Source organism: Ranitomeya variabilis, chromosome 8, assembly GCF_051348905.1.
Source record: "Ranitomeya variabilis isolate aRanVar5 chromosome 8, aRanVar5.hap1, whole genome shotgun sequence".
In the NCBI taxonomy this organism is placed as follows: Eukaryota; Metazoa; Chordata; class Amphibia; order Anura; family Dendrobatidae; genus Ranitomeya; species Ranitomeya variabilis.
Genome location: NC_135239.1, coordinates 63148467 through 63173168, shown reverse-complemented (window position 1 = coordinate 63173168; position 24702 = coordinate 63148467). Strand labels below are relative to the sequence as shown.

The 24702-nt window shown below is 45.6% G+C and overlaps 1 protein-coding gene across 3 annotated transcripts in view; it reads left to right on the top strand.

Annotated features, from left to right (window-relative positions):
• SH3GLB1 (SH3 domain containing GRB2 like, endophilin B1) overlaps window positions 1-24702 on the top strand; it is a 49806-nt gene that overhangs the window by 6000 nt on the left and 19104 nt on the right. For all 3 annotated transcript variants that reach the window (XM_077276162.1, XM_077276161.1, XM_077276160.1), the window contains exons 2-4: window positions 3323-3464; window positions 9024-9152; window positions 21840-21973. In XM_077276162.1, the coding sequence (XP_077132277.1) occupies window positions 3323-3464; window positions 9024-9152; window positions 21840-21973 (405 nt within the window). The remainder of the gene's footprint in view (window positions 1-3322; window positions 3465-9023; window positions 9153-21839; window positions 21974-24702) is intronic.

Here is a 24702-nt window from a genome sequence, read left to right as displayed (position 1 = left end):
TCAGGATTCCATCAGGATTTGGTCAGGATTTTACGCAGGTAAAATCCTGACCAAATCTGCACTTGAGGTCACTGGCAGGTCACCTGCGTTGTCCTTGTGGTGGTTCAGCATTGTAAGGACATGCGTTCTTAAGACACGCCGCATGTTCGTTTCTGCGGGTCTGCCGCATGCGCCTTTTAATGCATAGTGGAGACAGGATTTCATGAAATCCCCTCCACTATGCTGTAACATCTGGACGCTGCGTGTTTGACACTGCGGCTCTATGCAGCGACAAACACGCAGAGTTTCCTGAGCGTGGAAATATACCCTAAGAGGCCACATCGCATTTGAGTGACATTGAGGGGTCTATATGGCAGAAAATACCCCAAAGTGACACCATTCTTAAAAAAAAAAAAAAAAAAAAAAAAAGTGCACCCCTCAGTCCTCAAAGCAACATTCAAGAAGTTTATTAACCCTTCTGGTGCTTCACAGGAAGTAAAGCAATGTGGAAGAAAAAAAAATTACTTTTATTCACAGAAATTTTACTTTAGCTCCAACTTTATTTTTCACAAGGGTAACAGGAGAAATGGACCCTAAAAAGTGTGTACAGCTGACACCTACAGGAATAGCCTCCACTGGGCAGTGCTGTTCCCTTATTCTCCATCGCTGTTTTGAACAGCAATGAGGGCATAACTACCCTTAACTGCTGTTTTAATGCTTATCAGCAGTCACTAAGGGGTTAAAGAGAACCTTTTGGAATAAGGTCCCGGTGTGGCATTTGCATTTGGAAGCTGTTGCTGTGAACCTACAACATGCAGTCAAAGGCGCTCTCTGGAAGAGAAACTGACCATCATTGCGCTGAGGAAAAAATCCAATCATTGCAGAAATGTTAGGAGTGGCCAAATCAACGGCTTGGTACTTTCTGCAATAAAAGAGCACACTGAGCTTGGGATCTGAAAAATGCTAGACGTTCTTGGAAGATAAGTTGTGGATGATTGCAGAACCTTTCCATGATGAAGAAAAACTTAAGGCAGAAAGACCCACAAACAAGCAACAACTGAATTCGGCAGCAATAAAGGCAGCAAAGCATCACATCCAGCGTTTTGTGACGCCCATGGCATCCAGACTTAAGGAAGTCATTCCCTGCAAAGGATTCTCTACAAAGTATTTAAAATTACATTATGGTAAAATTTGTCCAATTACTTTTGTGACCTTGAAAAATGAGTAGGCTTTGTAGAAAAACTGGTTGCAATTCCTAAATGTTTCACAAGGTATTTTTGTTCAACCCCTGCTATTAAACACGAAAGGCTACACTTCAGTTGCATCTCGCTTGTTTCTTTTTAAATCGTGGCATGAAGAGCTGTAATGATGGAGACGTGGTCCATGTCGAAATATTCCTGTCCCGGTGTCATCCGTATGATGCAGTGTGGCTGTTCCTGGGTTCTGCAGATCCGTTCCTATGCTCTTCAATATGGCAACTACCAGTAAATGGAGAGGCGCACTCTCGACTCTGTACTAGAGTTGTGCATTTGTTCGGATTCGGTTCTGAATATGATCGGCAGCGAATATTGTTTTTCCAATATGTTGAACACAGCCGAACGTCATTAGTCAATGGGAGTAGAAATTACCGAATATGATCGGAACCGATCATCAAACATACATTCGGCACGAATATGGTAAATTCAGATTCGGCAACCAAATTCACTCAACTCTACATGTGGTTCACAAATGACCCCTAGTGGGGAATAGGTCATCAATGCAAGACTGGTGGTGGTTGGGGAATATTTTACATATGTATGTGGTTACCGTTTAGATTATTGCATTAAGTCTGAAGTCTAGGGTCTTTATTCCTTAATTCATTTTCAGGCTCCCTGACATGTGGTTTGCAGCCTGACCCAGGGTTAGATTTTTCTCTGGCAGTGATAATAGGTGATGTGAGCTCTCTGGGTATTCCGGGGGCTGCTGTCTTCATTAGCTCATGTGCTTTCCTCTTCTTCTACAGCCCGTTTTCTTTGCCCTTCTTGAGACTGCAGATCGTTTTGCCCTTCTTGACGCTTGTAAAGCCTTGTAAAGAATGACTGGAATGTGCTGCTCATGTTCCCCTACTCCTGATGGAAGGGTGTAAACAGTTGCCATAAGCCTCAGCATGCTGCTGTAGTATCTGCTCTGACAATTTACAGCATGACATGTAGAGCCATGTAAAGTCCCGATGCCTAAAATGGGATTTACTGATGACATAGTTATGGGTTGCTGGTGGCTGTTACTTGAGTTTTTTTCACACAGACTTTCCACTTTGAATTGGGTGTTGATTGCACTCCAATATTCACATAAGCTCAAAATACTCTACACTTCTTCTTGACTTTAATGGGTATACCCCATCCATTGCATAGGGAATAACTTGCTGGCAGTCTGACCTATTGGACTGCCAGCGATCTCGAGATCAGGGCTCTGCAACCCGTCCTTAATGGGGCAGAGGTGCGCACGCTAGACCTTTGCTAAATTTCTTTGTCTATAGGACTGCAAGGTATAGTACCCTGTACCTGGGGATGACTTTTTACTTCTCTGGGACTGCTGAAGGTGGCTGAGTGCAGCCCTCCGATACCTGCAGTGTTCTGCTCTTCCTTCCACTGTTTTTGGATGGGGCATTGCAAAGCCCGGTTTTCGGTATTGGGTGGGAGTTGGGTCACCAGCAACCAATAAGATAGCATGTGGAATGACCCATATAATTGGTACCTGTTTAGATAATATTCTGTTAAGTGTTTTGCTTGTCACTTTACTTTAGTTTTGTATCGAACTATGAATTTTCATCATCACAAGCTGTTCTGGGGAGCTCATGGCTTGAAGGAGTTTTCCCTTCATTCGCATCAGGCTGTGGTTACGTGACCTCTTATATGTAAAAGCTTGTAGGATATTACTTTGACTGTCCAGGTCTTTCCCAAGCTGATCCAAATATGCGTGAGAGAGACCTGAGCAGTTGAAATCTTGCTTTACGTGTATGGAGCAACAGTGTTAATTTTATAAGCAAGCTTTACGCCCCGTAAACACTAGGGAAAGTTACCAGATCTGTACACAGGGGCCTGCCTTCTCCCCCCACCCACCCCCAACAGAAGATTTCAGGGTAGTAGCATGGAAGGATTGGGCAGGGGTAACCTGATAACCTCATGTGACTGTATATGTTCCTTAATGCATTATTTGCCTACTGCACAATAAAGACTATCTGTAACTGCTTGTTATGATGGAAGGGACGCTCCAGTGATGACTTGTACTGCATGAATCACCCGCTATTATGGCTGGTATTTCTGTAGACACTTACTCATCCTCACCTTCTTCTGTTCTCCCACAGTTTACAGAAGAGAAGCTCGGCCAGGCAGAGAAGACTGAGTTGGATGCTCACCTCGAGAACCTTCTCGGCAAAGCTGAATCTACCAAACAATGGACCGAGAAAATAATGAAGCAAACGGAAGTATTATTACAGCCAAACCCAAGTAAGATCTCCACCATCACTAGTGCACTTGCAGTGGAACGCCTCTGAGCTACATCTGTTCAGAAAAGAATATAGAGATTTTTCAAGCCGCCCTCCTGCAAATCACATTTCTGATGCAAATATATTTTTTTTCTTCAGACAGCCTTGGTGAGTACCAGTGATGAGCGAATAGCATTGTGCTATTAGGTAGTACTCGGACATTTCATTATCTCATCAGCTGCATGATTTATGGCTGCTGGACAGCCTGAATACATGTGGGAATTCCCTAACAGGCATTCCTCACATGTATTCAGCCTGGCTAGCAGCCGTAAATCATACAGTCTGAGCACTACAAAATGCTCAGAGATCGCCCGAGCAACAATGCTATTCGCTCATCACTAGTGAGTAACCTTAGTATAATAAATGGCAGTGTCTGGGGATATATAGCTATGGAGCGGCTGATATAGCAGACTTGCAGCATTGGTGCCACATCACCCACTTTACAAATGGTTCAATACCTATATACCCCAAAACATGGCTATTTATACTGCTGTCACATCACGGCTGCTTGAGGGGGGAAAAAGAGAAATAACTTTTTTTTTTTTGCCTAAGAAACTTCATACAGGAGATAGAGAGATAGATAGATATATATATATATATATATATATATATATATATATATATCATTCTTCAAAGCAGACAGTGTTTTTATGTTGGAGTCATGGAGCTTACATACTTTCCCAGCTTTAAAGAGTAAGTATGCCGACAGCCCCCTCCATATACATTATCAGTCCCCCCAATATACTGTGTGAGCCCCCACTTGGCCTCACTGTATGTAGACACACATTTACACATAAATAAAAAATGTAAAAACACCTTTCCTTGCTCCCTTCTCCCCCCAGCTCTGTGCTCCGGTCTTTTCTGTGTGCACTGACGCTCCACAGGATATAATGTAGTGACGCCATCATGTCTGCTGTCTGTCGCACACACTGAATGATGGAAGAGGGAGTTGCGGCTCTGTCCACCACCATTATATTCACCGCTATTTACATCCTGAGGATGCCGATGGTGGTCAAATCAGTACACCTGACATGGTGGTGCAGGCCTTCGTCTGTCTCAGTCCTGCGGGCCACACTTTGCCTAGTTGTGGTGTAAGGTTTAGGCAGAAGCTACGGACTAGTCAACAAAGTCAAATGGCCTCCGCCAGCTTAACAAAGTATGATATTTTTTTTTTTTTGTTTGTTTGTTTTTTGAGACCCTGGCGGTTTCATAGTAAAGCATATACGGTGGCTAATCCTATGATTCATGCTGCCCATGGTTCACTCACCATGAATCTCCTGCTGACTCCCTTTAGGCGTCCCAGGCACATGCAATAGTTATTGGCCACATGCTCTCTGACTAAATCTATTCCTCCTGTTTTCTCCCACCTACGATGTACAATTGTTCAATATATTTTGAATGGAAAGAGAAAAAGGCCACATTCAGAGACCACTGATGGCTGCTGGGGCTACAAGGAATTGGGCATGTGGAGAGTCAGTATGCCTAACCCTTCTGTCTCTCCAGATTTACCATTGGGGCTCTCCTACATAGTGGATGGTTGTTGGGTTCAGCCTTTCTGCTTCTAATGCCTAGGAGTCCTCCAACTTTCCTGTCCCTTGTTGTTGAGCATCTTTTCCTGCATAGCGTCATTTCCTCGCGTTCTGCCATTAAACTTGAGTGGTGGGGGTCCCTTTAATGCAAGTCATAGTTTCCTGAGCCATTATTGGAACTCAGCTAATCAGTGATCGGCTCCATTTTGCACCTCTTTTGCCTATGGCTCACGTCTTCCATATTTTAGGGCAGATGTGTTGTCCTGCTGTAGTTGGTGGAGATGGCAGGGCCGTCATTCTGGTGACCTTGTGTGTGCTGATCTCCAGTGCATCCTTCTGTGTACCGCAGGCTTCACTGTACATGTCGTCCACACAATTTCTTAGAAATCCCTACTCTTGGAGTTCTTGTATCTGGACAGTTGTTGTTTGGCTCTTTTTGCTGGTGATTTCCTCTGACATTTTTGCCTTTGTGTTTTTTTTAAACTCCTCAGACTTCTTTATATACAAGGACTTTAGGAACAGGCCATGTGTTTATCTGATAATGGCCGTCTTCCTGTGACCAAATCCCCCTTTTCCTTCCTCTGTTAGACCAGCTCAGCTCTACTGGGATTTTAATATAATATCTTGGAAAGACTGCAACTATTCCGATTGAGAAGCAGTCTCCACACTCATGTGTTTTCAGCAATAGATGGGAAGTTCTGTAGCCATGTCTGCTAGTATAAGGGAGAGCGGAGCAGTCCTGTGCCGTCAGGGAAAACTCTGCATTGTTGTATGTTACTCCTAGCACCCCATGCACTGTAAGGCTCAGTTTACTATTAGCAAATTCCCCGTGGGGGAATGTTGTATTTTTTTTTTAATATTTCCATTAAAAACTTATTTTTTTTTTTCTCATTGTCAAATCCATAGCAGAAATCTAAAGCTAAAACTCCCATTTTCTGCCACTGTACCACTACTTGTATTATCCCCTGAAGTCAGCTTGTATCTGACTTCAGTGTGGAATCCATGTCAGGTGTGAACAGGCTGCCGATCGCTCCATTCATTCTCTATGGGGCTGCTGGAAAAAGCAGAGCTCAGTAGCCCCATAAGGAATGAATGGAACGGCGTTCACACGTGTTCTTCTGTGCCTCATTCTCACGATCGGTGCAGGTATGAACCATTGGATATAAGAACCTGATCATCTATACTGTGGCTACATGATAACTTTTCACCAGAAAACCCCTTTAAATCCTGAAAGGAGCCTGAAAGTGTGAACATGACCTGAACACTTGAGATATATTAAATAATAGATACGTGTACACGAAAGCTGCATTTACAGTAATTCCGTGATCTAGATCTTCAATCCCTGATGTAGGAAATGTACAGACATGCTGACGGCTTCTTTTGAGAGGCTTCCTGGCAGCTGGTTCATGGAAGCGCGTTTACTATCGCGGGGGTAATGTGTTAGTAAATGGTTATCAATTCTGATGTAGTTTAAAGTACAAGTTAAGAATGAAGGAAACTACTAAACAATTTGGATTGTACATGGCATCACAAACATTGGTGGGAAAACTTTAGTGAACTTGTCATATAACTTGAGATGCCACATAGTGACTAGGAACACTGATGCGTCCTCACCACCTTAAGAAGAAAACGTTAGTGCATTGGTAATTCATAGATGGTGTAATACTGTGATGTCCTGTATAAACTGACTTTTGACTGTACTGAAATACAAAATGTTGTAATATATTTACAGAGATTGCTGTGAATGCCATAATGTACAGACATGGGTTCCTTGAAAAAGCGGTTTGACTATGGGCAGCTCTGACTGATGTAATGTAATGGCATATCCTTTTAAAGTGGTTTTCCAAACTTTTAAAATTGATGGCCATTTCTTAGGATAATCAAATCTCCCCTGATTTAATGGCCTATTGGCACACTTTCCAACAGCACTGTGAAGTTTGTAAGTCAAAGCTCCGACTCCTCAATTTCCCAGACTCCGGCCCCACAGCATTGGTCACTACTGAGCATGTGCATAAAGTGCAGCACAGATTTATCTCCACTCCGACTCCACAGCACTGTTCACTACTGAGCATGTACATAATGTGCAGCACAGATTCATCTCAACTCCGACTCCACAGCATTGGTCACTACTGAGCATGTGCATAAAGTGCAGCACAGATTTATCTCCACTCCGGCCCCACAGCATTGGTCACTACTGAGCATGTGCATAAAGTGCAGCACAGATTTATCTCCACTCCGACTCCACAGCACTGTTCACTACTGAGCATGTACATAATGTGCAGCACAGATTCATCTCCACTCCGACTCCACAGCATTGGACACTACTGAGCATGGATCTAAAGTGCAGCACAGATTCATCTCAACTAAAAGCCGAGATCCTAAGATCAGGAACAGAACAGACATTTATAGGACACTTCATAACTTTCCAAAATTATGGAAATATTTACCACACATCCTGCATTGCACTACTGTACCCAATTTATTATATATTTTAGGAGTCGGTCCATTTTATACCGACTCCACAACCCTGCTTTCCAACAAGCTTTATGAAGGGGCTGCAAGAGATTAGCCCTCTGAACTGTGGATGCAAATCTCAGAGCCTCTTCAATGCTTACGTTGGATGCAGGCGATATGGAATTGCCTGTGCTGTATTTTCTTCAGAGGACTTTCCAGTTGTTTTAACATTGTGCCACTCATTTAATTGGAACAACGCTGCAATATATTGAAATATATGAACAACAGAAACCTTCCAGTAACCCATGTACATATTAAAGAGGCTGTGGTGACTGCAAAAGTGCTGTAGCCTCTTCAAGCGGCTGATCAGGTTGGCTGTCGATAGTTGGACCTACACTGACTTAATGCTTATCCTAAGGGTATTTGTCCACGTTCAGTTTTGCTTCAGGCTTTGGTCAGGATTTTATGCAGGTAAAATCCTGACCAAAACTGCACCTGAGGTCACTGGCAGGTCACCTGTGGTGTACCTGCGTGTTTTGCTCATAGTAGCAACATGCTGCGTTTTTAAAAAACGCACCGCACGTGCGTTTTCGTGGCAAACGCATAGTGGAGTCGGGATTTCATGAAATCCCCTCCACTATGCTGTAACATCTGGACGCTGCGTTTTTGACGCTGCGGAACAACTCTGCGTCAAAAACGCAGCGTTTCCTGAACGTGGACACATACCCTAAGAATGCGCAATCAGTTTTTGGGTTTTTATTTTCAAGCTGGGATAACCTGTTTAAAATGGGTCACGGATATCCAGTTAGTTGGGGATTGGCTCCATGTACCCTAGGTAATCAGCTGATTGAATGGGCTGCGGTAAGTGCCGTGTGCTCTGTTTTACCAATTGTGTCCTGTGCGGTTTGCAGGTGCCATGTCTGGTATTGCAGGACAACTAACACCAGTCACAGCCATCCCATTGTACTGGTCTTATCAGGAGACCCCTGCCCTCTACAGAAGATGCTTATAGATGACATTACATGTCATAGACCATGCCAGTGGTCTGACCCTCACTGAAGGATGGATATTCCCAGAGTAGATGTGGCTTTGCATGCCGGTCAGATGTCATTCTCTGGATTGACCGTGGCCCTTGTGTTTGGACCCCACTGATCTCCTTTTGGTGACACATCTAGTTGTTGGCGCTGTGGCAAAAAGTAATCCACTTAATTTTCAGATTTTGGATCACTACTGCATTCTTAAATGTGTCCATCCACCCAGTAACTGGCTGAAGATGACCTATCCTCCGATCTGAGTCTGGCACCCTCAAGGATCCGCTGGTACCAGGTCCAACCACAATCAGATGTTAGCATTGAGCGGAGCAGACAACACCATGTGTAGTGTGGGATAGGTCATCAATATTATATGCCCAGAGAACACATTTAATTGTATGTGTCTAAGGATTTTCATTGCTCATTAATGTCTTTTCCAGAATGTCTCTAGGTGTCCATATTGTGACCCTTTCCTTACTGGCTGTTCTTGCTTCTTAATTTTCTAAGATGCCAGGATAGAAGAGTTTGTCTACGAGAAACTTGACCGAAAAGCACCCAGCCGCTTGAATAATCAGGAGCAGCTGTCCCAGTATATGATTGATGCGGGGAGTGAATTTGGTCCAGGAACCGCATACGGTGAGTGTCTGCAATGGCTGAAGGCTGCACAGCTGGAACAACGAGCCGAGTCCAACACAACATATGTTAACCACTGTCATTAGTAAACTCCTTATTGTTCACTTTACGCTGACTTTTTTTTTTTTTTGCACTTCTCATTTTGATCCATTTGAGGAAGATGTTCTCTCTAGACAATTACTTCGAAGAGAAGTTAGGCTCACATCACACTGTTCTCAGGTATTGAAGAATCTGGAATCAAATTCCTGACCCATTTCCCTTCTTAAAAGCATTTACTCAGAATATTTAAAGCGTTTATCCACCAAAAATATATATATAATATATTTTAGCACACCAAGCTTTCTTTAAAGAAATAAAAGCATGTTCACCACAACCCTGCCAGGCTCTTTTCACGACTGCCTCATTTCCTCATCTATCGCTAACTTATTGTTCTGGATGGACAAGACTGTGATTGCTGCAGGCAATCGCAGGATGTTTGCCCGCAGTGGTCACAAGGGTTTTTTATTTTTTTTTTATTTTTTATTTTTCTGGAGAGAGCAGGAAGTTCAGAGACTGTCTCTGTACATTCTGATCCGGGATGGCATTTGTAATGTTATACACTATACTAGCAACTTTCTAAAGACCGCTGTAATGAGCCTTACAGCAAAAGGTTAAAGGGAATGTGTCACCTACTTTTTGGTATAAGCTGAGGCCACTGCCATCAGGGGCTTATCTACAGCATTTTCCGATGTATCCTGAAAGATAAGAAAAACAAGTTAGATTATACTCAACCCAGTGGCGGTCCCGGTGCAGTCCAGGTCCGGCGCCTCCCATGTTCATGCAATGACGTCCTCTTCCCTCCTGTCGCGGCTCCTGTGCAGGCGTACTTTGTCATCCCTGTTGAGGGCAGAGTAAAGTACTGCAGTGCGCAGGGTTTCTCGGACCTTTCTTGGGCCTGGAAAGGTTACATCTGGGGCTTATCTACAGAATGTTGTAGGTAAGCCCCTAATGGCGGTGGCTGCAGCATATATACGAAAAAGTAGGTGACAGATTCCTTTTAAACAGAATCTGTATAGCGTCGTGGGAACATTACCATCCTCTCCTGGAGTCATGCAGTCCTGGAATTATAAGACAGTCATAGAACAAGCTTAGGATAGTGTATCCCACTTAACTGCACCAGATGCCGCTGGAGCTGCCTAATGAAGGGATTACATGTCTCTGGAGGAAACGGGGTGGCCCTTGTCACTCATTATAGGTAATGCACACTACATTAAAGGGTTCTTCTCTATCCTATCTTCAGGAACGCACCGTTTCCCAGCCTCCTGGAATGCTGGAGGGGCCGGGATGCTCCTGAATGATTGTTGGGGGGGCCACCGGCATTATTCTGCTGTTGGCCTGAACTGTGCTGTGTCCCTTACAGAAGGAGGCAAGCTATCTATGCTCGCGGCATCGGAGGAGCACTTTTGCCCTGAAGCTGACTGTGAGGGCGAAGAGTGCATTCCAGCGATATGAGCCAGCTTTAAGGCAGCGCTTACAAGCTCTATTGGAACAGGCTTGTAAGCGTTGTTCATGTTTGACTGCAGAGGTGGCTGGTAACCTAGCAACGTCCTGAAAAAAGCATGGCTATGGAATCTGTAAACCAAACCTCCTCCTCAATTTCCACAACTCCACAGCCCTGGTTAAAAAAAAAAAAAAAAAAAATCCCTTTTTTATTTTTTGAACAGAACATATGATAAATTAATATTAATCTCTCTATAATTAACAACCAAGTTTCTTGCATTTACAATCACTTTGCAATGTTATCCATTTTAGATAAGAAAAATAAAAACATACACCTAGATGAAGTTGAAGGAATGAAGTAAGACTGAAGAATCAGATTAGTGTCTCTAGTCTGTTCATGCACGTGCCTATACGTTTGCATGAACACCTCCCCTTTTATACATTTTTTTTAATTTAAAAAAATGTATCCTTCACATATAATTGGTATGTAATAAAAACATAAAAAAAAAAAAAAAAAAAAAAAGCAAACCCTCCTCTTGAAGCTTTTTTTGTTTTGCTCTTTCCCCAATACTGAAGTGCGCTGTATCCAATGATCTGGGGGTCTCCAGAGCAGCGCTTCCTAGCCTAGGAAACTGGCAGCCGCTGATACACTGTTGATGTGGCTGGTAACCTTGGCAACAAGCTGTACACTGTAGAATTAAACATTGCTGCATTCTTGAACAGAGTATTTTAAATAACAGGCTAATTGCTTGTTACTCTGTCGCCTCAGTGGGGGACACAGGACCATGGGTGTTATGCTGCTGTCCACTAGGAGGCGACACTATGCATAATCTGAAAAAGATTAACTGTGGCTCCTCCTGTGCAGTATACACCCCTGGACGGCATCAGCCTTCTCCAGTTTTTGCTTGGTGTCGCAAAGGAGGCACACCTAAAGATTTTTACTCCGTTTCCCGTTTTCCGACGGGATTACAGATGAAGAAAAGAGGGTCTCCTGTGAGACCCCCGGCATGGGTCCTTCCTCGGCCCCCTATTATGGGGTGCCCAGTTGAAGTTGAGATGGCTATTCCCCATGCTGCTCCTTCCCCAACCCCTCGGGTGTTGGTTCGAAGTCGAGACCCCCCTCCTTCCCCAATTCCTTTTGGTTTCTGGGTTGAGGTCGAGGCGAGGATAAAGGCCCCTGAAGGTGTGACAAAAGCACCCTCCCTATCCCCCTCTGGGGGTATTAGGTTGAGACACCTCAGGTAGGGCCTGTACAGGCAGCATCCTACAGCTCCCAGCAATGGGCCAGCACACTGCGCCTGCATCCAGGGACCCCAGCCCAGCTGCGGGCTCCTGTTGGGGCCGGGGGGAGTGCAGGCAGGCATGGCACATACAGACACAGGGCTCCCAGCGTCCCTGTCTCTGCGGCAGCACCAGCTCTATACTGCCTCAGGGGGACCCCAGCCGGGCTCCCCCTTCCGCTTATAGCCCCACCGCCATCCTGCCTTCAAATCCGGAGGGGTCCGGTTCAGATCCGACCCCCTCCCGGACTTTCGCACCGGCCTGGAGCCCTTCTGGGCCTCAGGCATCTAATTTAGGCCCCGGCTTCGGCCTAGCTGAAGCAGCAGCCTCCTCTCCGCCCCCCGGCCCGCCCCCCGGATGACAAATATGACACTCTACAGTGTCATACAAGGGGCGGATCGAGACAGAAATGGCGGGTTTTTTTATAGCCTTGCCGCCTTTTTCCAGCTCTCCGCCCCCTTCTCCTCCTCTCTCCTCTGTCTCTGCAGCCATTTTCGGCTGCAGATTAACCCTGCATCTCCCGGTCTGCAGGACCAGGACCAGGCAGCCAGTCTCCGGGGGGCACAGGACTGTGGATTTTCGGCGCTGGACCTAGGGGTACACTGGTGGGGTAAGATCACAGCTGGGTTATCTTTACTCAGCTGTGAATCCATATTACCTATAAGGCTCCCCTGTAGGTTCTCTACCCCTGTAAGGTCCATCTGCTGGCAGCACTTCTGCACTCTGTGTGCACTATGCCGGGCTCAAGGTCTAAGAGAACCAGGCAGAACTGCTATTATGCATTCTGCACAGCCTGCGGGACCGCTCTCCCCAGTAGTAGCACGTACCCGCATTGTCAGAACTGTATACAAACTACTGTGTCACAGCCTCAAGAAGCCCCTGCCAATGCCTCGGTGTCTAATGCCACACCGCAATGGGCTACTCAGATATCGCAATCTATGACGCAGTCTATAGATAACCTAACTTCCACATTGCTTCAGGCTCTGCAGGGTCATGCCCTGGCTATGACCGTTACCCAGTAAAGGGAGAGCTTGACTCAGGAACAAGATGACCCTGGCACATCCACGTCTAGGTCACGACGCAAGCGGATCCATAGATCAAGTCCATCTGCGTCATCCCATAGCACACGGTCATCCCCCTCTAGGGAGAGACACCGTTGCTCCAGGTCATCTAGACCGTCCCATTCCAAGGACAGACAATGCAGATCTCCGCAATCCCCAACCAGAGAAGGCCTCCTCCCCAGCTCACACAGCAGGGGACGCCTCAGTGATACACAGGATTCGGAAGGCATCTGCGACTCTGACTCAGAGAAACGGAGGGGTCCCTGATCCCAATCCCTCCTAGCAATACAGCGCTAGTTGAGGACATAATATCGTCCATCCATCGGGTGCTGGACATTTCTGATCCGCCACCAGAGGCCCCAGAACATCAGATTTCCTTTGAAGGACCTCTGAAGCCGCCTAAGGTTTTCTCTAACCACCCAGAGTTTAAGGCGATCCTTAAAAAACAGCTCTCACAGCCTGAGAAATTCGCTAATCGCAAATATCTGGAGGCGAGTTACCCCTTCCCACAGAAGGACACCAAGGAATGGACAGATCCACCTGAAGTGGATCCCCCAGTCTCCAGGCTAGCAGCACAGACCCTCCTTTCACTGCCAGATAGCTCAACCCTAAGGGACGCAGCAGACCGGCAGGTAGAACGCATGGCTCGTTCAATTTTCGAGGCAGCAGGGGCATCCCTGGCTCCCGCGTTCGCCTCAGTTTGGGCTGCCAAGGCCATCCTGGCCTGGGCAAACAATTTACAAGCCTTCCAAGCATCCGCTCCTGAACTGTCGGACCAAGCGGTTCAAATTGCTGTTGTAGCAGATTACATGCTCCATGCAGCTCTGGATTCAGCAAGGGGAGTCGCGGGGATAGCATCAAACGCCATCACGATTCGGCGTATCCTCTGGCTGCGGGAATGGAAAGCGGACGCAGCCTCAAAAGTCCCTCACGCACCTCCCCTACCTCAGTGGGAGACTTTTCGGTGAACAGTTGGACACTATGATATCCAACGCCACAGGGGGTAAGAGTACTTCTCTTCCCCAACTGAAACCTAAACGCACTTACAAGAAGCGTAACCAAACTCGATTCCGATCCTTTCGGAATTCCTCCGGCTGGTCCGTCTCACGTCCAGTACAAAATCGTAACCGTTCCCCACGCAGGGACAACTCACGATCGACGCAAAGGTCGGACAAGTCCTGGCAGTCAAAAGCGGGCCAGTCTAAGCCCAGAGGAGGAAAATCTCAGTCTTTCTCCTCCTCATGACTCACGGACTCCGGAAGACACCACACCAGTAGGCGGTCGACTTTTGCTCTTTCATCAAGTCTGGCTGCCTATTACAGAAGACAGGTGGGTCACGGAACTAGTGTCTTCCGGATACAAAATAGACTTCACCTCCAACCCACCGGACCGGTTCTTCCTCTGTGTCCCCCCCAAAACCGCCAGCCAAGGCTCGAGCCTACCACCAAGCGGTCTCCTCGCTTTGTCAATCAGGAGTCATAGTACCGGTACCCACGACCGACCGCTTCCGAGGGTTCTACTCCAACCTGTTCGTAGTTCCCAAGAAAGGAGGCAGCGTACGGCCCATACTAGACCTAAAACAGCTCCACAAATATGTACGGGTCCGTCATTTCCGCATGGAGTCCCTTCGGTCCATCATTGCGTCCATGGAGAAGGGAGAATATCTCGCCTCCATAGACATACAAGACGCATACCTGCATATACCCATTGCACCTGCCCATCAGAGGTTTCTCAGGTTCGCAATAGGCCAGGACCACTACCAATTCGTGGCTCTCCCCTTTGGACTCGCCACGGCTCCCAGAGTGTTCACCAAGGTCATGGCAGCCACCATGGACGTCCTGCACTCCAGAGGCATAGTAGTCGTTCCATACCTGGACGATCTACTCATCAAGGCTCCCACCTTCAAGGACTGCGAGCTCAGCGTCTCAATCACAACCGATACTCTCAGTCGCATGGGCTGGTTAATCAACCTACAAAAGTCATCACCAACCCCGAGTCAGTCCCTGACCTTCCTGGGAATGTTATTCAACACCTCCAGGGGTCTAGTGCTCCTTCCCAAGGACAAGGCACTGGCTCTCCGACTAGCAGTTCGCACCCTCCTCCGCAAACCCCCTCGATCTCTCCGGTTTGCCATGAGAGTCCTCGGCAAGATGACAGCGGCAATAGAAGCTGTCCCATTTGCCCAGTTTCACCTCAGACCTCTCCAACTAGCCATTCTCAAATCCTGGGACAGGAATCCCTTTTCTCTCGACAGGGAGTTCCAGCTAACGTCGTCAACCAGGAGGTCCCTGCACTGGTGGCTCAAGCCAACCTCGCTAGCAAAGGGGAAATCCTTTCTCTCAGGTCAATGGAAGGTCCTGACCACCGACGCGAGCCTGACGGGTTGGGGTGCGGTGCACCTACACCACAGGGCACAGGGCAAGTGGTCCCCAGCGGAAGCGACCATGCCCATCAACATCCTGGAAATTCGTGCCATCCTACTGGCATTGAGGGCCTTCCATCACTTACTGGCAGCCTCTCACATCAGGATACAGTCGGACAATGCCACGGCTGTGGCATATGTGAATCATCAAGGGGGGACCCGCAGTACCCAGGCGATGCGGGAAGTGTCACATATCCTCCGCTGGGCGGAGGACACAGGGTCGGTTCTTTCGGCGGTCCACATTCCGGGTGTGGACAACTGGGAAGCAGACTTCCTCAGCCGACAAGGAATAGACTTGGGAGAGTGATCTCTCCATCCCGAAATTTTTCAACAGATCTGTCTCCGCTGGGGGACCCCGGATGTGGACCTAATGGCATCCCATTTCAATGCCAAGGTCTCCAACTTCATTGCCAGAACACACGATCCGCGGTCGCTCTGAGCAGACGCTCTGGTTCAGGACTGGACCCAGTTCCAGCTTCTGTACATTTTTCCACCTCTCCCCCTGATATCCAGAGTGGTGAGGAAGATCAAACAAGAGGGAGTTCCAACCATCCTCATTGCACCGGACTGGCCCAGACGCACATGGTACGCCGACATTGTACAACTCACAGCAGACGCCCCTTGGCGTCTCCCCGACCGCCACGATCTTCTATCACAAGGGCCGTTCTACCACCAGAACTCAGGGGCTCTCAATTTGACGGCGTGGCCCTTGAGACCTGGGTTCTAACCCAGGCAGGGCTCTCGGCAGATGTCATTGGAACCATGATCAGAGCACGGAAACCAGCCTCTGCCGAGATTTATTACCGTACCTGGAAAGCTTTCTTTACCTGGTGCGAATCTCGTGGCCAGATCCCACTCCCTTATTCCATACCCAAAGTACTTGGTTTTCTCCAATCGGGTCTGGAGGCCAGGCTGTCATTGGGCTCGCTTAAGAGCCAGGTGTCAGCCCTCTCAGTGCTTTTCCAAAAGCGCATTGCTACCAAGCCGCAAGTAAGGACTTTCCTTCAGGGGGTTTCCCGATTGGTTCCCCCCTACAGACGACCACTAGAAACGTGGGACCTCAACCTGGTCCTGACAGCATTGCAGGAACCACCCTTCGAACCTCTTAAGGAGGTCCCGCTCCGCCTTCTTTCCCAGAAGGTGGTTTTCCTGGTGGCAATCACCTCGCTACGCAGGGTGTCTGAACTGACAGCACTCTCCTGCAGATGGCCTTTCCTGGCATTTCACCAGGACAAGGTAGTTCTTCGTACGGTCCCATCCTTCCTCCCGAAGGTTGTGTCCGACTTCCACCTCAATGAGGAAATTTCACTACCATCCCTTTGTCCAGTTCATAGAGTGGAGAAGGCTCTGCATACGCTTGACCTTGTCAGGGCTTTTCGTATATACGTGTCTAGGACTGCGTCCTTCCGGAGGTCTGATTCCCTTTTCCTCCTTCCGGAAGGTGGCCACAAGGGTATGCCAGTTTCCAAAGCTACTCTTGCCAGGTGGATCAAATCCACCATACAAGAGGCGTACCGCCTTAAAAATTCTCCTCTTCCAGCCGGTATTACGGCACACACTCTACACGGGCGGTAGGGGCCTCCTGGGCCATTCGGCACCAGGCTTCGGCACAACAAGTGTGTAAGGTGGCCACTTGGACTAGCTTACACACGTTTACTAAACACTACAGGGTTCATACCCAGTCCTCAGCGGACGCGTGCCTGGGTAGACGTGTCCTGCAGGCGGCGGTGCCCTAAGTGTACGGGCCTGTCTGCACAATATTCGTCCATTGCTTCCCACCCAGGGACTGCTTTAGGACGTCCCATGGTCCTGTGTCCCCCAATGAGGCGACAGAGTAAAGGAGATTTTTGTGTACTCACCGTAAAATCTTTCTCTTAGCCTCTAATTGGGGAACACAGCTCCCACCCTGTTGCCCTTTCCGGGCTGTTGTAACTGAGTTCTCATATTGTTTCTTGAGCTCGTACATAGTTGCCTTCTTACAGGCATAATTATGTTATTCATGTTACGTTCCTCCTACTGCTTTTGCACAAAACTGGAGAAGGCTGATGCCGTCCAGGGGTGTATACTGCACAGGAGGAGCCACAGTTAATCTTTTTCAGATTATGCATAGTGTCGCCTCCTAGTGGACAGCAGCATAACACCCATGGTCCTGTGTCCCCCAATTAGAGGCTAAGAGAAAGATTTTACGGTGAGTACACAAAAATCTCCTTTTTACAACCACTTAACAATTTTTACCCCTTTATGATGATAAAGCTTTTTTTTTTTTTTTTTTTTCCTGTTGTAAGTCTCAGTTCAGAAAGGGACTGATTTAGAAAGAATAGAATTCTGTATAACACTAGAGCGGTTCTTCCGCAATGATTTATTTGATGTGTTTTAAAGTCTACGATGAGATGCTTAAAGTCCACATGCACAGCGTGTTGTCAATAATACTACTGACTGTATAAAAAAAAAAAAAAAATTATGCAAACAGCTCTATGAATTTTTAATTATTTAAAAGATTAAAATAAAATGTGAGAATAATTCATAAACAAAAATGACACAAATCTGTTTGAAGAGGAAAAAGAGTTGTAGCAGCTTCTTTTTAAAGCAGCAAAGATTATGTATGAGCCCTGAGGGTATGTGCACATGTTGCAGATTTTGCTGCGGATCCGCAGCGGTTTGGCAGCTGTTTTCCATGCGTTGTACAGTACCATGTAAACCTATGGAGAACAAAATCCGCAGTGCCCATGGTGTGGAAAAAAACACGTGGAAAGGCTGCATTGTTTGTTCCGCAGCATGTCAATTCTTTGTGCGGACCCCGCAGCGGTTTACACCTGCTCCATAATAGGAATCCGCAGGTGTAAAACTGCAGGTGGAATCCGCACAAAAACCGCGAAAAAAAACGTACTAAATCCGCGGTAATTCTGCAGTGCGGATTTCCTGCAGATATACCAAAACTCAGTGCGGAAAAATCCACCCACCTTTCCAAAACGTGTGCACATGGCCTAAAAGCGATTTTAGAGGCTGATGCTCTCAACAAGCGTGAAGATCTTAGCAGAAGGGGTTACACGTATGGTCAGAAGACATCTGCGGCCGCCCTTACATGATCCCAGCTGCACAAACTGTAATCTTCAGTATAAATGATGGGCGTTATCACATCAGCCTTCGCTTCTCTAACGATACAAATTCAAACTCAGAAACTAAACCGTTTGATTCCAGGAAAACCTGCGGCCATTTGTTTGTGAACATGGGGCTGCAGGAAAACCTTTGAATGAATCACATGTTGGATAAGCTTGTTAATACCTGTGACCAGTGAAGAAATCTGCACAACCTAAAAAAAGCCTTTACATTTAGATGAAGGGTTTTTTAAGTCTTTGTTCTTATTGGCATTTTTACCTTGCATCAAGAGCGTTTTTAAAGCAAAAATGTCATTCGGCAGCTTCAGGCCTGAAATACCAGAACCCTGACTCCATGTTAGTAGGGGATTACTGGTATTAATGGTGGCAGTGACTAATGTGAGCAAAGCCAGAATCTGTTAATGTCTGTGACATGTAGGCAAGGAACTCCTGAAATTGCTTAGTCTGGTTTCAGCCATCCTGAGGATTTCTATTGTGAATTTGCTGGCTCATTGTATGTAGGAGTACAAGTCTGATGCTTGTTGGCACAGATCTCGTATCCACTACCCGGTGAGAGCCGAGCATAGACGATCAGAGGAAAACCGCGCTCAGTCTGTCATTGATCCCAGGCCAGTATCATGTAAAAGGTATAATGAAAAGTAACCGCTCCTCTGCATAAGGCAGGGCATGGAGGGCTTCCCTAGTGTTCTGTGTTGGTAAATGGCGGTCAGACCCCTGATCACATCTTCCCCTGACTGCAAACAGTCTGGATGACGGCATAGAAAGTGATTTAAACGAAAAAAAAAGCAGTTATTCATTTACAGTTTCCTATGTTACAGAAGTACAGTGTATCCATAAACAGATGCTGTACTCTGCTTGTGTACGGCATAGGAATTTTTATTTATTTTTTCACAAATAGATATGGGCGAACCCGAGCAGTAAAGGTCGACGTCTGTACCGGACACCTACTGTTCGGGCACGGACACCGAACACTGACTTCACCAGGAAGTCCGTGTTAACTGTTCGGGTTCGGCTGCCTGAACACCGGGTGTTTGTTGCGCTGTCATGTTCATGGCAGCGTGGCAAACACTGCTTCTGATCGGTGGTGAAATCATCCCGCCGGTCAGAGCCGCAGTTTCCACGCTGTTAAGACAGCATGAGCGCTTAGCTGTGATCGGAGGTATAATGTTTACCGCCTGTCACTGGCATCAGCTGATGGGACTACCACTCCCGTCATCCGACGCCTTCTGCTGCTAATGACCGCGAGAGCCGGAGCGGCTGATGGGTGAATTCATTAGCTGACTTCTGCACTGTAAATGTATTTATTTTAAATGGTGTGATTTCCCTGTAGTTTTTATAACCAGCCAGGCTGCAACCCTCAGCTGTCATCTTCAGCAAGGCTGGTTAGCAAGAATAGAGGGGTCCCCATGCTGTATTTTTTTTTAAATAATTTTTTTTAATAACTATGTGGGGTGGGAACTGCTGGATGTTTGGGTCCCCCATTCAAGTGAATGGGGTCCGGGTTCTTGTCTGGTTTAGTACTGTTCTAGTACCTGAACTTTTTGTAACTGTTCGGCTGAACCCGCCGGACACTAACATCCAGGTGTCTGCCCATCTCTATTGGCAAACCCATAGACTGAAGAAGAAACTGGTTTATGTCGGGATATACTTTCTTTTTATGGGATGAGTTGCTATAAAATTGATATGGTGACGTGGTTCTCAGGTCAGTATGTGTTACTGTGATACCCAACTAGTTTAGCTCCCCCCCTCCTCCATACTTTGCACTGTTCACTATACAGGTTATTTTGGTTGACTTTTACAGATGTGGCGGTACCAAACGTGACAAATATGGATTGTGTGTTTTTTCTTTATATTTTCTAAAACTTTAGAGGACATTAACCTTGAATTGTTCTCTGTACTGTAATACTGCCATGCTGTATTGCTGTACATAGTGCAAATGACTTTCTCTTATGAAGCCCAGCCTAAGGCTGTATTCACACATCTATGTGTGTGTTGCAACATCTAAGGCAGATGTCAAACTCTGTCCCGCAGGCCAAATCTGGTCTCCTACCGCACCCCCCCAAGAGTATATTTGCCCAGCATTGCACTCTCAACTATAACTGCATCCTAAATACCAATCTACCGTTGAAAGCAGTGATGGAGTAACTCTTCCCCTCCATCATTCCCCCTCTGCATCTGACGTCTCGGCACAGTGGGCGCTATGATGTCATTACAATGCGCCCACGCTGAGATGTGGGGAATGGGTAGAAGTGAGGAATTTGTTTTTCTTTGTGTGTTTTTTTTTTTTTTTTTGTGAGGCCCTTTGTGTGTGTGTGTGTGTGTGTGTGTGTGGTGGGGGGGGGGAGCATTATTCTGTGGGGTGATGAGTTGGGGAATCATACTGTAATGGAGCACTTTTTTTTTTTTTGGTTTTTTTTTTTTTTGTTCCTAGCTTGCTTTTCGTCAGGGGAATTGAGGGTGGAAGGGTACAGTAGGGTCATCATACCTTGTATGTGGAGGAATTCACTGGGGGGGGGGCGTCATACTTTTTGGGCACTCTTGTGTACTTTCTGTGTTCTTGAAGGGTTTTTTTTTATCCTGTATTACATGTTTGAATTGGACCATATGCTTTTTACTGCTCTTTCATAACACTATATTATTCCAATATTTTATTCTGAGATTTATTAATGCGCTTTGTTCTTGAGACAAGGCTTTTAAGTGTATGTGTATATATATATATATATATATATATATATATATATATATATATATATATATATATATATATATATATATATATATATATATATATATATATATAATTTTACTCACACATACACATATATACATACACACAGTACATCTATATATCCCTGTGTCTAGTCTATGAAAGTCAGTGTCCTATTCTCATCTGTTTTGCTAATAGGACTAGGCCATTAGAGTTTATGCAATCTGTACAAGACTGATGGAAAGCTGAAATACAAAGTCTGACTCCAGTGCATCTTCCGAGGTTCATCGGTTTTTAACTTGAAATATATATATATATATTTATTTATTTATTTTTTGTAAAACTGATGAATGTATGGATCTATGAAACATTGAAGGTCAGTGTGCTTTCCACACAAATACACAGCACCAGGATGTTACTCAGATGTGACTGCACCATACATATTGTTTTTTTTTCAGAGGGTTTCTAATGATGGTTGTATAATGTGCAGTATACCCCAGAATGTCAGTGGTTCTTCCACAAGGTGGTCTTGTATGTGCTTCTCGTTAGGGGTCCTCGTACACTTGAATGACTTTCATTTTGGATTAGTCTCTCTGTGGGTAACACGGTCTCTTTGTGTTTCAGGAAATGCTCTCATTAAATGTGGGGAAACACAGAAGCGAATAGGAGGAGCTCACCGGGAACTTGTGCAGACAGGAGCCATTAACTTTCTCACTCCCTTAAGGAATTTTATAGAAGGAGACTATAAAACCATTTCTGTAAGTATGGCGTAGGGCAGACCTCGATCATGTCACCGCCGGATTCTCTACAGCCTTCACTCAGTGACTCATGCGGCCATCATATTCCTGTTCAGCAAGTTCTTTAAAAAAAAAAATCAAGTTTTCATTGAAAAATGAAGACTTCTATCCGGTGACTGTAATGACAGTTTGGCTGTTTTTCTCACTGAGTATTTTGGATGCGTTTTTGTTCCATTTGACACCTCCTTTAAACTCTGGTCTTCGTGCCTGCTTGGGATAATTTGTTTTCCTCTAAAGGTTTCTGTGCCATTAATATTTGCGATTGGTTCTCTACCAGCTGTAACCCCTGTGGCTCCAGCTGATGACATCCTATCTTTAGGTCATCTCAATGAGGTTTGTGATCAGCTGCAGCGGTTATGGTGACCGAAAAATGATTGGATACGCCGCTCAGAAGAGCCCTTTTCTAGTCTGGCCAATTAAAGGCCTCAGTCAGGTTATTTCAGAAACGCACGTGATCACTTCCTGTACTGATAGACACCTTAGGCCGCCTAGCTATAGGCACAGGTTGGTGTCAGTGAGTGCACCTCATTTTATTTAGTAACCTCCTCTGTTTAAGAAGGAAAAATAAAAATTTGTAACATTAAACAAGGTTGTCCGACATTTTGTCTTTGTATGTAAACATAAGAGAAAGCTGGTCAGATCATAAATGGTGATGGGCGAACCCCTGGATGGTTGAGTCCACATGAATAGTGGGGCCTGAATATCCATTGTTTGCCAAACACTGGCTCTGATCATTACCTCCAGTCAGAGCGGTGCGTTGGAGCTGTTACCAGAGGTAAAACGTTTACCTCCAGTCACAGCAGTCTGCTGATGGGACTGCTACTCCCATCAACCTACGCCTGCTGACGCTGATAACAGCGAAAGCAGTCGTGGGCTGATGGGAGTATTCATCAGTCTGCCCTATAAAGAAGTAGGAAAAAAGTTTAGGTTTCCCTGTATTTTTGATAACCATCATGGCAAAACTGACACCTGGAGGCTGGTAATGGGCCATGGATATTGGGCTCAACCCCCACACCAGCCTAAAAAATGGCACCCCTAAGCAGGCACATCTATTAGATGTGCCAATTCTGGTCCTTTGTTGTATTGTAAATAAACACACACCAAGAATAAAGTCCTTTTCATTTTACATTAAAAAGCGCACTTATTTTTAAATTTAAAAAAGAAAAAAAAACGTTTGGGGCTTATAACTTATTGCATTGAAGCCCTGTTTTCCTGTTAAAAAAACAAACAAAAACCTATCCCTCACCTGCCTGATGTTCTGTCCCATGCAGTAATCCATGTCTGCGATAAATGGTTTTCAACCTGGACGATGCCAAGATGCGGCCATACAGCCTGAAAACCACAGGAGAGTGAGCTGCTGCGAGCGTCATGAAGCTACCGCTGGTCACTGAGGCTGCATTCCCAGCCTTCAAAATGAACTGCAGTGACCTCTTTGAGATCACTACCCAAGAACAGCCATTGCCGTCAGTGGAGCTGTGCTGTTCAGCTTTGTTTGCTGTTCATTCTACAGGTGGCTGATTGTTTGGGGTGCTGGGTGTTGTCACATGGGTCATGAATTTAATAATCTTAGAAAACCCATTTTAATGTTTTTTTTATGTTAAACTACTCTATTGTATCTTTTCACTACGCTTTTGAAATTATATGTTCCTGTAAGTTCTTAGAATAATCTGTTGTGTGTAAGTATACTTTACATTCTTCATATACTTCTGTGTGTGTGTGTATGTATGTGTGTATGTATGTATGTGTGTTTGTATGTATATGTGTGTGTATGTGTATATATATATATATACACACACACACACACACACACACACACACACACACACACACACACACACACACACACACACACACACACACACACACACACACACACACACATATACACACACACACATATACACACACACATACACACACATATACACATACACACATATACACACACACATACACACACACATACACACACACACATACACACACATACACACACACACATACACACACACATACACACACATACACATATACACACACACGTTAACAGCCTAAGTATGTAGCAGTACAGACACAGAGTGCTATTAACTGCATAAAGTGTATGAGAACACGATGCAAGGAACCTGATTGTGTTTTGTTTTTTTTTCTATTTTTAATAGGCCACACAGGGATAGTTAGGTTAATGCATTGAGGCGGTAGGCCAGTCTGAACAAATGCGTTTTTAGGGCACGCTTAAAACTGTGGGGATTAATCGTATTAACCTAGGTAGTGCATTCCAAAGAATCGGCGCAGCACGTGTAAAGTCTTGGAGACGGGAGTGGGAGGTTCTGATTATTGAGGATGCTAACCTGAGGTCATTTTAAATTTTTTATTTTTTTTTATATATATATATATTCCCGGCCTTATATGATTTGTATCCTTCATTTTCATTATCACTTTTTCGCTTGCTGAGGTTCCATCTATTACCTTGCGATTGACTCTCAGCTGTAGGGAGGAGACTAGATGATGTGGGAGGGGAAGACGTGGTTATAAATGGTAATACATGTCTCAGATATATGACGGTTTCTCCAAGTTTCTATATGCAGACTCTGTATTCCTGCTTCTGTTTACCCAGTCAGGACCAGTAATCTTTGGCATTTTTCCATCACACTTATAACACCCAGCATGCCTTGGCAATTACTACCACCGAT